The sequence below is a fragment of the Cyanistes caeruleus genome, chromosome 2, assembly GCF_971803275.1.
Source record: "Cyanistes caeruleus chromosome 2, bCyaCae1.hap1.1, whole genome shotgun sequence".
In the NCBI taxonomy this organism is placed as follows: domain Eukaryota; kingdom Metazoa; phylum Chordata; class Aves; order Passeriformes; family Paridae; genus Cyanistes; species Cyanistes caeruleus.
This window is the reverse complement of record NC_141702.1, coordinates 66042682-66056570: the sequence shown is the minus strand read 5'-3', so window position 1 is coordinate 66056570 and position 13889 is coordinate 66042682. Positions and strand designations below refer to the sequence as shown.

At 34.9% G+C, this 13889-nt stretch overlaps 1 protein-coding gene across 24 annotated transcripts in view; it reads right to left on the bottom strand.

Moving 5' to 3' along the window:
* STXBP5 (syntaxin binding protein 5) overlaps nt 1-13889 on the bottom strand; it is a 105167-nt gene that overhangs the window by 60487 nt on the left and 30791 nt on the right. For all 24 annotated transcript variants that reach the window (XM_086877585.1, XM_086877590.1, XM_086877586.1 and 21 more), the window contains 3 exons: nt 4795-4929; nt 3647-3710; nt 1177-1260 (listed from right to left, as the gene is read on the bottom strand). In XM_086877585.1, the coding sequence (XP_086733711.1) occupies nt 1177-1260; nt 3647-3710; nt 4795-4929 (283 nt within the window). The remainder of the gene's footprint in view (nt 1-1176; nt 1261-3646; nt 3711-4794; nt 4930-13889) is intronic.

Sequence of the window (13889 nt, the reverse complement as noted above, 5' to 3'; positions counted from 1 at the left end):
TCTGGTTTTATGGTGAGTTTTAAGGCTAATCCAATATCAAGATCAATAGAAAGAGAAAAACAAAACAAGTCCAAAGACAATTATTTCACATGATAAATCCAGTGTACCCACATTCTTCATATTCTATGGTGCTGTGCTTGTTTTACAAAACAAGGACAAAATACAATGGTTTAAAAACTTAGAGAACACAAGAAAGAGGTCTAGGAAGAAAAAGATGATGAAGACATGAGTAAATTTATGGAAAAAAAAAAAAAAGATAAAGGGAATGAATTAGTTTCATGCAATAAAAATGGTAGGAAGAAAAATTGTTCTTTGCATAACACAACTCTGGGGCTTATATGGGCATTTCTGATGAGCTAAGGGTAAGACTACTTCAGACCCTCCCCCTCCAAGTAAACTCTTGTTTGATATAATACACACAAGTACTAAGCCAGAAGTGCTGCCAAAAAACCGAACAACCTCACACCCCTACCCCCCCCAAAAAAAACCCTAAAGCTGGTACTGAACAATGACAAAGCCATTTTACAGTCAACACAATGTAATCAGGAACAATCTTGTATTATTTTAAATTAAATACATCAACTTGCTATTATGCTGACTCATTTTTCTTAATCTCAGTCTTTCAAGACGTCTATTCTCTCAAGAATAAAATTTTAAAGAAATGAATGCTACTTAATGTCATTGTTTCTTTAAACCTCCTCCAGTCTCATTTCAAAGAGAATTGATCTTGATCTTATTCTACTAAGAAAAAGTGGTTAGAGAAATGTTGTAGTGAAACTATTTGTTTAGTGGTTTCTTCCCCTTCCCTTTCCGCTCGCAGTTCCAAGAATATGTGAGAGATCCCAAATTACAGAAATTGCTAAACCCTCTTGTTTCGACTTAACCCCTTAACACAGGTGAAAATCAAATGATTAACAGAAAAAAGATCTAAAATTTTAGTGAAGAAATACAATCCATCCATTACTTTACAAACTTAAACTCAGTGAAGTTATTTGGTCTGAAGTTTATTATTCTACCCCTACTGCTCTTTCAGAGAAAATTTCCAGTACCTGCAATTTCAAATAGATCTACTTATTGATCCACTGGTGACAGAAGCAGAAGATTAAAAAACTAATAAAAGTCAGTATAATAGTGCATTATATCCTCAGAGTAAGTAACGCAGATGAAAAATGTTACCTCATCATGTGTATATCTGTAATCTGCTTTCTTTGACTTCAGGTCCCATAATACCACCGTCCCAGATTCAAAGCCAATCAGAAGCTGCATTAAGAAGATACATTAATTCTTTATAAGGAAAAGCAAAATTATATCATTTGCAATGCCTGAAGTTCATGTCTCAAAAGATATGCAGCATAATAACACGTATCAAAACTGCAAGCAATTATAAAAACAAAAATTAAAAAGGTGAAGGCCTCAATGATTGGTTTACTTTGTACTTATTGCCTTCAAGTTCCAGAAAATATAATGGACATTCATGCAAAATTAGAAAAAAAATGAAAGCATCCTTCTAAAGATTCCTTGGAAATTGCTTTGAGTTGCTGAAAGATCTATATTAAACCTTGCTGTGTGTATTTCACCCAGAGAGAAAATAAGGAGTGTTAGAAAGAAGTAGATTGAGGATTTTCCTCACTGGAATTCATTCAGCTAAAATTTGCTGGAAGAATATAATATTCCCCCTGAAGTTCTCAGTAAGATTTCATTGTCTATAAAGAAACTATGTACTATGAGCTTTCTCCAGATGTTAATCACAATTGATATAACTGGCTGAAGGAACACCAGAAACATTATTTGTTCATAGGAGGAAAACTAGATAAACCAAAGTAGATGATTTCCCAAATAATCTTTTTGCAAGAAGCAAGTCAAAACCCTTACTGCAGGGAGTGAAGGCTCAAATTGCTCATAATAGCTGGTCTAACACATTGATGACTATCTAAGTGTTTTGCTCTCCTATCTTAAGTGCTACTTCTCTTAATGGAAAAAAAAACAAACCAAAAACCCATGGCCAACATAAGGCAGTAGTAACAATCCAGTGCCATACCTACAGGTTTTGCCTGGACAGTCTTTTCAGCATGTTAAGATTTTCAGGGTGTACTGTTGTCTCCAGTACAAAAATAACAGATCTCCTACAAGCTTAGAAATAAAATATTTCATCTCTTTCAGTGCTTATACAGTACTAAAACACCATATATATTAGACATGTTTGATCTAGTAAAAGTGACTATGCAATTTTTCCCTTGAACATTATGTATATTATTAATTATCTTGTCTATCATATGCTATATATTATAATTTCTCTATTTTAACTTAAAGCATTAGAAAAACCACTGATTAGAAAGCTAAAAGCATGAACAAATTTTAAAAGTGCGTACATGGGGGATTTTTACAACTACACAGTGTTTTTTTAGTACTGCTTTTCTTATGAGAAATAAGAAAAGCACAAGGTCAGATTTCAAAACACTGATTGATACACTGATGAATAAAACCAGTAACTTTTAAACTTTAATTGACAATAATTAGATGTGGGGTGGAATACATCAAAATAAATTAACCACTTGTATTTCCTAAAATTACAACAGCTTCATTGCATTCATATGCTAGAGACTATAAGCCTGGAATATGAGTCAACCTAATTCTACAGAGAAACCCATTAGTTATGCACTTACTGAAGTGAGCCTCATACTACTGAAAAAAACTTCTACTCACTAAATTCTCTGCTGGACTGAAACCTCAGGTGTTTAGGAGACAAGCTGATAACTAGCTAAAACTTTCAAACCACTGCTAAAACAATAGGATCATTCCCTCTCTCCAATTTAATCTACTACTGACATGAAAAACACAAAGTAGAAAAAAATGTATTTCTTCTGCATATGTAGAACACTAGTAAGAAAAATGGTATGTCACAGGAGAAGGACTCCTGTCTTGCAAGGGCTTCAGGACCATGTAGTTTATGCAAAACTTCTTGCCAAGATGATTATGTCAGATGATTATGTCAATATTGTCTCATAAGAATGAAAATACAAGTCTAATACACAGATACTTCTCACATATTTTGGTTTCCTTTCCTGGAATATCTCATTTTTCTGTAGGCCAGTTTCATTAGCAAAGAGCACCTAGTGATTATAATAAGTGGCCTAATATGGGAATATGAGTTAGAGGTCAAATTCCATAAAACCTCGTCTCAGATTAGTCAATCTAAAGACAAAATACATGGTATTCTATATAAATATGCTATATAAATAAGCAGTTTAGAGTTGTAAAATAACACCCAAGAGCATGAAAAAGTGGAAGTAATTTCCATCACACTTTCAGCACTCTAGTTATGATTGGTGTTGTATTTTTTTTTTGGTAATATCTTAATTTTTATCACCATAAGTAAAATTCTTTGCTTTTATTTCCAAAAGTCTTGCAGCTAATCATGTTCATCTGCATTTTCACATGTTTCCGATTATATGATGATTTATTCCAGTAATGTGTCCTACAGTCATGTCTGTACCTTGCTTTGTATTATTTCAGGGCCTAAAACCTTTGTTGTCCTCATATACTCAAACATTCCTTAAATAGCAGCTGTATTTTAAACTTTAAGACTTATATTTTAAACAAGTCTTGCTTGAAAATAACATACTGAAGAGTTTTTAAAATAGCCTACCTTTCCTTCATCCATTGGATTGTCACTAATGTGGACAACAGGTCCTGGGTGAGATTTGGATGACCTGAAAAAGAAATGTTTCCATTAAAAAAAAATTGTCCCCTACCCTAAATGTATCTCACAATGACTGGAAATAATACAGATTCTGCAGATACAGACTCATGTAATAAGCAAGTTGTGGCATTCCAAAATGGAGTTACTTTAATTTTATTTTCAAGCCCATAAATACCATGTCTGTTTGTAGACACTTAGTCTTAAGGAAAAATTAATTTACTGCCTATCAATAAACTATAGGATTACCATAGGATAAAATGTTTACCTTTATACTGGAATACAGGTTTTGCCATTATTCATAAACAATGGCAAAAATGGCAATTGTTACAGTAACACAGAATTAACACTTTATTTGGACTTCTTGCATTGAAGAAGATGGGCTAATAAAGAGCTGTGTTTGCCTCAATACCCTTTGGCAAGTGATGGACTTCATCTATTTTTGAAAGAAGACATACTGGGAACAAAACACCAGCACAGGAAGTGCAGCAACAACTACATCTTTCCCCCACAAACCACTGTATTTGTACATACAATCCTAACATTAAAAAAAGGAGATGCAGTGACAATAGCTATAAAACGTATTTTGCTCTTGAAACAGACTTATTTAAATTTGCCAAAATTTAAATTTTAAATTTATTTGAATTTCAGAAAGTCACTTCCGACTGAGAGTACATCAGCCCTCTTGAAAAATGCATTGTCTTTACACTTTGGTCTTTAATCCCCAACTGTAGAAGTGACATGTCTATCCAAGTACCAGCCACAGCATATTTTAACCTATATTATTTTTGTTTCTCTTTTATCCCCACACATAGTGATTTCTACATCTATTTCTATACTCTCTGTTTTGTCTATTTCCACATCTATCCCAGAAACTATGATAAAATAATGCTAAAAGGCAGAAACATACAAACATTAGCACTTCACATTCTTTAAGATAAAAATATCTACGTGACTATGTAGTTTGATAGTGTATGTAGTGCAGTAAGATGAATATGGAGGCCTCTCTAGATAACAATGATATTCCTGCAACTGATGTTAACATCTGAGACACTGCTGTTCCCTCCCCTACACAGACAAAACTTGGGCAAACTCACAGTTCAATGGCTTTATTCCACATGATGACATAGCCTGAGAGAGTAAATGATTCCACATTGACAATGTGAATGTTTCCTCTTTCGGTGCCCACATACAGCCATTTGCTTTGGAAAGGCAGGTGACAAAATGTTATCCTGAAAGAGAAAGCCATCAAAAAGTAATTAAAGAAATGTCTTTTTGGTATCCTACACTGCAAGGTCTATACTACCAAAAGGTAGAAATAAGGCAACAGGCAAACAGGAATATATGAGACAAGTTTGAGGTAAAGTAGAAAAGCCAGTACATGACCAAAGTAAGAGATGAAGAGACAAAGCAGAACATTAGGATGAACAAAAAAAATAGAAAGCAAGGTATTCTAAAACTTATAAATAATTTAAAAAAAAAAAAGAAATCACAGTCATCTGTAAAAACTATCATATTGAATGTATGTGATTGCTGTCACATCAAACTTAAAATACAATACTCCTATAGCCTGTAAATCTCCCTTTGGAATCCATCTACTTTCAAGTTTTAAAGAACAAAGAAGTTTTCATATGCAGATAAGATTTCAAGTAAGAAGACAGCCAAATATATAACTCAAGAAAACTAAGTTTACATATAATCCAAATTAATGCCTGAAAAGCAAACCTTAGAATAATCCTAAACAATTATAAAAGTAATTTTAAGAGTAGTTTAAATTTCAGACTGTAACTTTACTTCAATCATGTTTTAATTTTCTGCCTTTTAGTTTTTCCTTCCGCTAGAAGGGAGTACCTGCACAAGACTCAACAGCTAACAACTGTATAATCCAGCAGAGGACTCCTCTTTGACTGTAGCTCCAGCACAAATAGTAGCATTTGAAAACCTGATTATTTCTGCCCCCTGAGGTCCTGATTACTGTTGACTATTTCTTCAAGGTAAGGAAATAATGTCTTTACAAACTGACAGAATGCTGGAGTCTGGAAATTTTCTGGAAACTCTAAACCATTTTAATCTGACAGGGTCTGACATTGGAAGATATTGCTGAATTACTTAGCTATCAAACTTGGGTGTTCAGAAATGCTTTCGTGATAAGGTAAAACAATTATTCAACAAGAATTTGTTCTGTCAGCTTTAATCCTCAGCCTTACGATGTTTTTTGTTCTTGTTTTCTCCCAGTTGGATTGCTTATTGCCAAATCCATGCATCACTTCACAAGCCTGTTAAGTATTTATGCAAAGAACAGCTTTAGAACCTTTGCATCAGATGCTGCATACGCACATCAACTTCAGCTGAGAGGAAACGCTAACAGCAGCAAAGAGAGAAATTTCTATGGCTGAAGAGATGTTAATTTGCACTGCAGGTTTCAAAAGTTAAAACTTCTATAGCGATACTACCTGGATTCAGAAGTCTACCATTTTTGGGTTTTCTTCGCTTAGTTCTTCCTAATTAGGAAACGGACTTTGCAGAAGCAAATACCTAATCTATCTGCTTTCCAACTCAATTTCTTGTCCTTGAATATTTATGCCAAAAGGCTGCACTAATTTTTTCATTGATGTTTGACAGAAAAAAATACTACATACATGACTTAAAATGCCCTTCCAACTCAACTTGCAGAGGTTGTAACGCATTTAACTAAGCACACTAATCTGCAACCACCAAAGGCAGAGAACCTGTGTTTCCCCAACAGCCTTTAAAAAAAAGTATTTTAATGGAAGCTAAATTACATGCATTGGTACACATTCTTCCCAGGCAGGCAGTTACTCTATATAAAGATAGAGCATAAACATAAACCTTCAGCACTCTGCAACACCACAGCAGCTTTCTGTGCCAGCACTCCACATGCCAGAAGCAGCTGGCAACCAGATCAGTTGGATCCAAAATCATGGCCTAGCAGCCAGAAAAAATAATCAGTAGCAGGGTTGTAGGCTTGTCTTGATTAGCAAGTTAATATTGTTAATTACAATTGTCCAATTTTAGTTATGAAAACCAATCTATTGTACACCATTTAAAGTGGGCAAAAATAAAAGTTGGGCCTTCAGCTTTGACTGCTATAGCCCAAGGGTAACATTTTAAGAGGCTCCTCAACATTCTTGATACTCTTCTTGAATATGCAGGCATATTCAATTTATTGTCTCCATTGTGCAGCTGAGATTAATTTTGTCAAGAGTTAGCAAACAATAAAGTGATTCCATGCCATTAGTAAACAAACAGAATAAATAGGTTTACAGAATATTTACAAGCTCTCAAAGGCAGGAGGTCTTTGAAAAGATTTCAAAATTGTAAAGAATAGGCACATAACAGAGTTCTTAACCTTATTCTTCAAAATATTTTATCATTCTTCTACAATCAGCCTTGTGAGATTTTTCTAGAAAGTAAAAAATAGTCCTAGATCTTTTATTTCACAGAAAAACTAGTTAAACCCAAAAGGAATGGCATGCTGGTCCTACTGTAAGAACCAACACTTCCCTTGAACGTAGTAAATGTTACTCCATTTACAAATAAAAATACATATTTACTATTATATTACCTTAATAGAAACTTTCCAACTTTTCCAACTTTCAGAAACTTAATTATATTTTGACTGAATGTCTCATTTCCGATTACTGCATTTATTTAAAAAATTTACAGAATAATATTTCCAACATCAAAGTTCATGCACTGAGTTTCTCACTGATTAAGACTTAAACTATGTATATTTTAAACAACTCTGGAAGTGATACAGCCCTCTAAAAACTAAGAATCAGTGAAGCTAGTACCATCTGAATGGCCAGCAGCCTTGTTTGCTATGCTGAAAACTGTATTGATGATTGAAGGGATTCAAACTCCTTTTAGAGGATTGAAACAAAAGGTTAGAATCTTCTTGCTAGTGATACAATATTTGCCTATATGATGCTTGGCCACAGACAGCATTTTTATTTTTCTGAATGAAAAATACATTCTGAAAAATGTATATATTTCTTCCAGAAACCTATCTCTTTGCCAGAAGATTAGAATATACTTCATCCATAATGTATTTTGAGATCAGCAGAAGCAGAATTGGCCATATAATCCTCTAGCCATTTCTACAACTCGAGCAGTTTTCCCCCTCTCTCTATCCACAAATGGATATATGCATAAAAGTGAAAAATATAATCAAATGTTGAGAAAACATCAAAAAGTCTACACATGAAAGAATTTTGTACTGGTCTTTCTTGCACACAAACCCCAACTGCCTGAAAACAATGTAAAAGCAGACTACCATACTTTTCTCCTGTAGCAAGCCATTCTGCCCAAAAACCATTAAAATAGAAGCATCTATGATTTAAAATTGTTCAGTTTTGTATGTCTAAAGAGAGAGCCTGGAATTGTCTGAGCCAGCAGTCACAGAAAACAGGCTTTTGCAGGCGGTTTTTTCAAGGCACAACAGATTCTTCATGTTGTCTCCAAGGCAATTTCAGCTCTCTCAGTAAGTGTAGTACATTTTATGAAACAGACCAAAGTTTTAGCATAAACCAGTACTGGGTACAGCATGTCATTTCAAATATTTCACTTTCCCATATCTTCACAAAGAGAAAGATCCCTTTATAGGGAAAAAAAAAAAAAAAAAAAAAAAAAAAAAAGCTTTAAGGAGATTTATTTTTTCAATGTGAAATCTACAGCAAGATTTTTGTATAAACTAACAATATCACTAAAATGAGGCACTGTTATACAAGCCCAAAGCAGCCAGGGTAGTTTTAAATTCTCCTATAGCTGTAATTTACTGTGAGCACAAAATCTTTCTCTTCCACACACATACTTGCAAAGCTGCTCCCTCCCCATCCCTCAAAAAAAAACCTACAAACTTGAAATTTTTCTTTCTTGCAAAATGAATTCATAAGAGTTGAATCAATAGCTCAAGAAAACAAAATTATATAAAGAAAAGCAAGTGACACACCCACAGGAAAAAAAAACCCCAAAGATAAAATATTTACTGTTTTACACTAATTAAAATTATTTAGGATATTGCTTATGGGAGAGTCTTAGAAATGACAGGAGATTCTTCAATAAGTTTTTTAAAACCTGCTGAAAGGATTCCATTTCTTAACTGCAGATCGTTTATCTTCTGATAATCTGTCAAAGCTATTAAAAAAAAATCTTAATTGCTGCTGTTTCACAACATATATCAAAACAATTAATGCAGCAAGTGATAATATTCCCTACAGGAATTTAATTACAGAAACATTAAAGAACACAACTTTTAAATTAATAAATTGTTCAAAGACTTAGTTTTTAAGAGGAAACATTAAGGAAAAGTGGCAGGCTGTTAACTTGACTGTATTATTATGACGGCAGAAATACTTCTAAATCTTTACCTTTTCCTAGTCTACTGCATTATGAAGCATTATATATCCTTCAGAATTTTTCACTGCTTTAACAAAGCACAGTGACAAATACTTTGAAGTACGACAAACACTGATAACAGGTTTTATTGTTAAGTCACTAAAATATTTCTGGTGCCTCAGGCTATCATTATAGGTCTGCAGTGACTGTAAGCACACAGCTGCTCAAATCATTATCGTATAGGCAAAATAAAGCAAAAGATTAAGCTATCAAGCTGTATTCTGCACATCTGTATCCTCAAATTTGCATATATAAGATAGCAACACACAAAATTCAGAAGCTGAAAAGTTTAATTCTGATATTAGTGTAGACTCCACATCCACGGACTATTGTCAAAGTCCTCCATGGGCTTAAAAAGTCAAAAGCCAGTGTCAAAATGACATACTGATGGAAGCAAGCAGTAGCTATGATACCACCTGCTGCAAAAGTGTTTTTTTCCACTTCTGATAACTTCAATAAGCTTAGAATATTTACCTGTACAAAAAAAAGGCCTCAAAGACAAGAAGGCAGAGGAAGAAATCCTCTTCAATGCATCCCAAAAATGTCCCACCAAAAGAACATGTGGGTAAATGAAGTATATCATAAGAATTGAACCAGGTACTTCAATTCCATTTATACTCTTCAACAGCACTCCAAATGGTGCTTCCCCAAATACACTGACTTGAAAGGCTGCCTCTTCAGGCAGCTGAGAAGCACCTGTGCACAGTATCTGAGTTGTGGCAGACACCAGTGGTGTCAAGATGGAGTAAGCAGGTGTCAGAGCAAGATACTCAAGTATCTTGGGACAACACAAAAAGTAACCAGGCCATTGGCATGTCAGACATGCCAAGAGCTCACAAATATATAGTGCAGAGTATTTCATTGGCTGTAAGAAAGTTTCAGATTTTTTGAGTGTTTTGTTTTGTCTTTCAATACTGAAAAATGCTCTTAGTTTTCAAATCAGTTGCCTCAAAAGGCATGTGGGGAGTGTCAGACTCAAACTGCAGAAAAAAATGGCCAAATCAGAGATGTAGCCCTACCACACAAGACAGAAAAATTATTCCTATCACTGATGGAGAAGGCTGTCATTTAGACAGAACTTAAAGACTAGAGGTCAAATTCTTCTCAAGAACTTGGCAGTTGGCCATTATATGCCTCATATCACTGTGAAAGTCAGTGTGAAAAGTATAGCTACAAGGGCAACTGAGGCAATTTAGAAACTGTTTCTCTGAAATTTGAAATTTCTGAGTGACAGGACTCGGCATTTTGGCTCTGCCTGAATGCTAAAGGCAGCAGAAGGCAGGTGATGCAACTCCACTTCCATCAGCCACAGTGACATGTGTAACTTTCATGTATGCATGGCCTCAAGGAAACACTTTTCAAAGCAATTTGATCCTTTGAAAGAAACATTCACATACATAACAAATCCAGTCAATACGTTCATTTTCTTCTGCTAGTTTCTTGAAACAAGATCAAACTCCTTCTAATTACATGCCCTAGTGAATCATCACTGAGTTAAAATTTTAAGCTCACAAGGTAAGAGGTTTTACATGACACCATGAAGGCATGCAGACCCAGTAATTACTTCCTCTCACTCTGAAGTCACTTTAAAAAGTGTGAAGAAAACAAACCCCAAACCAAAAACATAGTTATGTTTGAAAAATGAACCAAGACCCTATAAACAATGTCTATCATCACCTGCTCCCACAGGCAAGACAACCTGTATGTCCTTCTGCTATCCACAAAGTGGCAGAATTGGTCAGTTTATAAACTCAAGGTGAAAGAAAACTCTCAAGTCTGCTATGGCACAGGCCGAGTACACAGTTGCAGTATCTAATAAGGTAACATATGTGCCAATAGAATTTTAAAATCTTATTATTAATAAGTAAATACAAGTGGGATTTTCCACTCTCTGCAGACAGTGTTCCAAACACAATGCCAAAGCTGATGTTTACAGCAGGATAGAAAGCCAAAGACATTTGAAGCATAATTTTGTAACACTGAATTATGCAGTTTCATGTTGAGGAAAACTATTTAAATCCCATTGCACAGAAGCTGACATATTAAAAATTAAACTGCTATCAAGGCATTCAGGGATCGATATGCGGAGCACTCGCACGAAACACTCGGTTCTATTTTTATGCCATTCTTGCTTTGTAACTTACCATAAAGACAAACTTTCTTTTGGCATTAGAACAGGGCATGTCATCTCAGGAAGGATGTAAGTCTTGGATAATGAAACAAATTTTTCATACTTGTATACAAAGTTGGTTTGCTTTGGCTGGCAAAGGGGCCTCAAATTTGTCATCCCATGCCACTTTTTAAAATCAAGTTAGTCTGTCACTCCACCCTCTCAAAAGAGGATCTGTGAAAGTCCCTGGCTGGTTAGTGATGCATGTTTGACTTTTCACACCTCAGATCAGCATCAAGTTTAACAGTTTCTGCATAGCAGGAAACTAAAATCAAATTAGGTACGTACGTACGTATGTATCTATCTCACAACATGCTTTCAGTATTTACTCCAATATGATGTTTTAACTACACTTATTTCAGAGTTAGCCTAGTGTAACATTTATAACTGAGTTAAAGCAAACTTGACTTGAATCTTGCATTACTTGTTAACACACAACAATCTGGTGTTTAAGGTACTTATACATCAATATGTAGATGACAAAGGAACTACATAATGATCCACTGAAGACATCTTAGAGAACTATGAAACCTGAAATACTAAGTTCACACACTGAATTATGCATCCTGAAAAGAGATAGCATTTAGACCTTTTAACCTGCATGACAAGTCACACAAGCAATTGCTCCCTACCATTATGCATTTTTGTCCTGGTCCCTACACACTGCTTCCCACAATCAAGAAACAGTGGCCAAGCATGACATTGGTTTACTATCTCCTAACTCTTGTTTGGAACATAGAGCAGCTGCAAAACCTCCACAAATGCAGCAAACAAAAGGCTAGAAAACTTGAGCTAGCTTGTTTTGCACTGAGTTTTTGACATCTGTCAGTAATTTCAACTAACTTATTTCTTATACATCTAAAACCTCACTAATTCCCACTTCAAAAGACTTGCTTCAAATTACTATCACTGTTACAAAAGGAGGTCAAGAGCTATGAATCCATTAATGGTCGATTTTTTATCTACAGATTCTTAACTAATTTAATGATTCAACTGTAAGTAGCATCTTTCATGACTCTTGGCCATTGCTTTTAAAGAAATGTTTTGCTCAAATCTAAGATTATGCAAGTTATCCAAAGACATTTTCCATGTATCAGAACATAGCCTGTAATGGCACAGAACTATATTTAAAAGAATCAGCTCTTTCTCACCACTCCCTGTTCTTAAAAGTCATGAGTAGGAAAGCAAGAATTCACATCACTTTCCTGTCATATACTAGAGATTGCATTCTGAAATAATTTACAGATTTAAAACTCTTAATGAAGCCATAGCCTTATCACTTGCTTTAATTATTTTTTTTTTAAACACAGTTAATGAATAGGCTTCAAGACTAAGAAGATCCTTTCATCTGAGTAGCTAAATGCTAATTATCTTTCTATGCTTCAGACAACTTTTTAGTTCAAATCTAAACCTTTCAAATGAAATTGTTATTTAGAAACAAAAACTGAATAAAAATTTGCCTGTGACAGACTAAAGTTCAATTCCTGTTAAACAGGACACAAATACTGCTTTTCTGCAATTTCAGCACTCTTACAGGTAAACCAAATCAGTTAAATAATTTTAAACCTTCACCTCAAAAATCCTAGAGCAAATATTGATGCCACTACAATCATTGTTTCAGTCATATAATGAGCTCCAAGATACTTAATCTCCCTTCACAAACTCATGAAGTAGTCATTAGAGAAGACACTTATAAGACTGTGTTGCAGTACACAAAATACTTTAAATAAATCCTGTTTGAGAAGTTAGTTATCCTTATGAACAGATCTTAATCTCATGACATAAAGTAGTTTAAAATCGTTATTAATTAGGTTTATATCAATTTCATGCTTGTGACTTGAGAATGTGGAGGCTGAGAGGAGCTGACTTTAGTCATGGTATGGGTTGTGGTGCTGCATGCCTGTGTCACCCAGGACACCGACTTCTCTGACCTGAGAAATGCTCATTATGCCGTGGCCGTGATGAGCTGCACTTGGACTAAATTCCCCTTGAGCTTATCAGAAACACTGTCTGTTCCCAGGAACTAACAGGTGTCTAATGAACATCTGCTTTTAAAAAACAGCCTTGGAAATTTATATTTCTTGTCTGAATAACAACCCAAGTGGAATAATATTTTTGTTGTTGAACAGCCAAAGAAAGTTACCAACTCATATTGGCCAGAATGGAAAATTACTACAACTAAAGCCCACTCTTGCTACCCTATAAATAGTGGTCCAAAGTGAAACTCTTTTGAGCTCTGTATTATAAGGGGCTATTGTGTATTAAAGCCCATTGTCTAACAACCCTATAAACAGCAGTCCACAGTGAGATCCCTTTGAGCTCTCGATTCCCATAAGATAAGAGGCTAATGTGTATGTCCCAAACACAGAAAACTGGATGGCTGTGGAGCCAGCCAAGGACTGTTATTACTAACAGACAAGAATTGCTGGTAAATCCAAGGACTATTGGTATTAACACACCATGAGAAAGAACAGGTTTTGGCTGGAGAAGGGAGGTCAAGTGGAGATAGAGAAGCACTTTTCCTTTAGAAAGAACACACTAAGCAAGTGCAGGAAGTGGACATGGACTATAGGGTGGGATTAAAACCACTAAAGACCTGCAAAA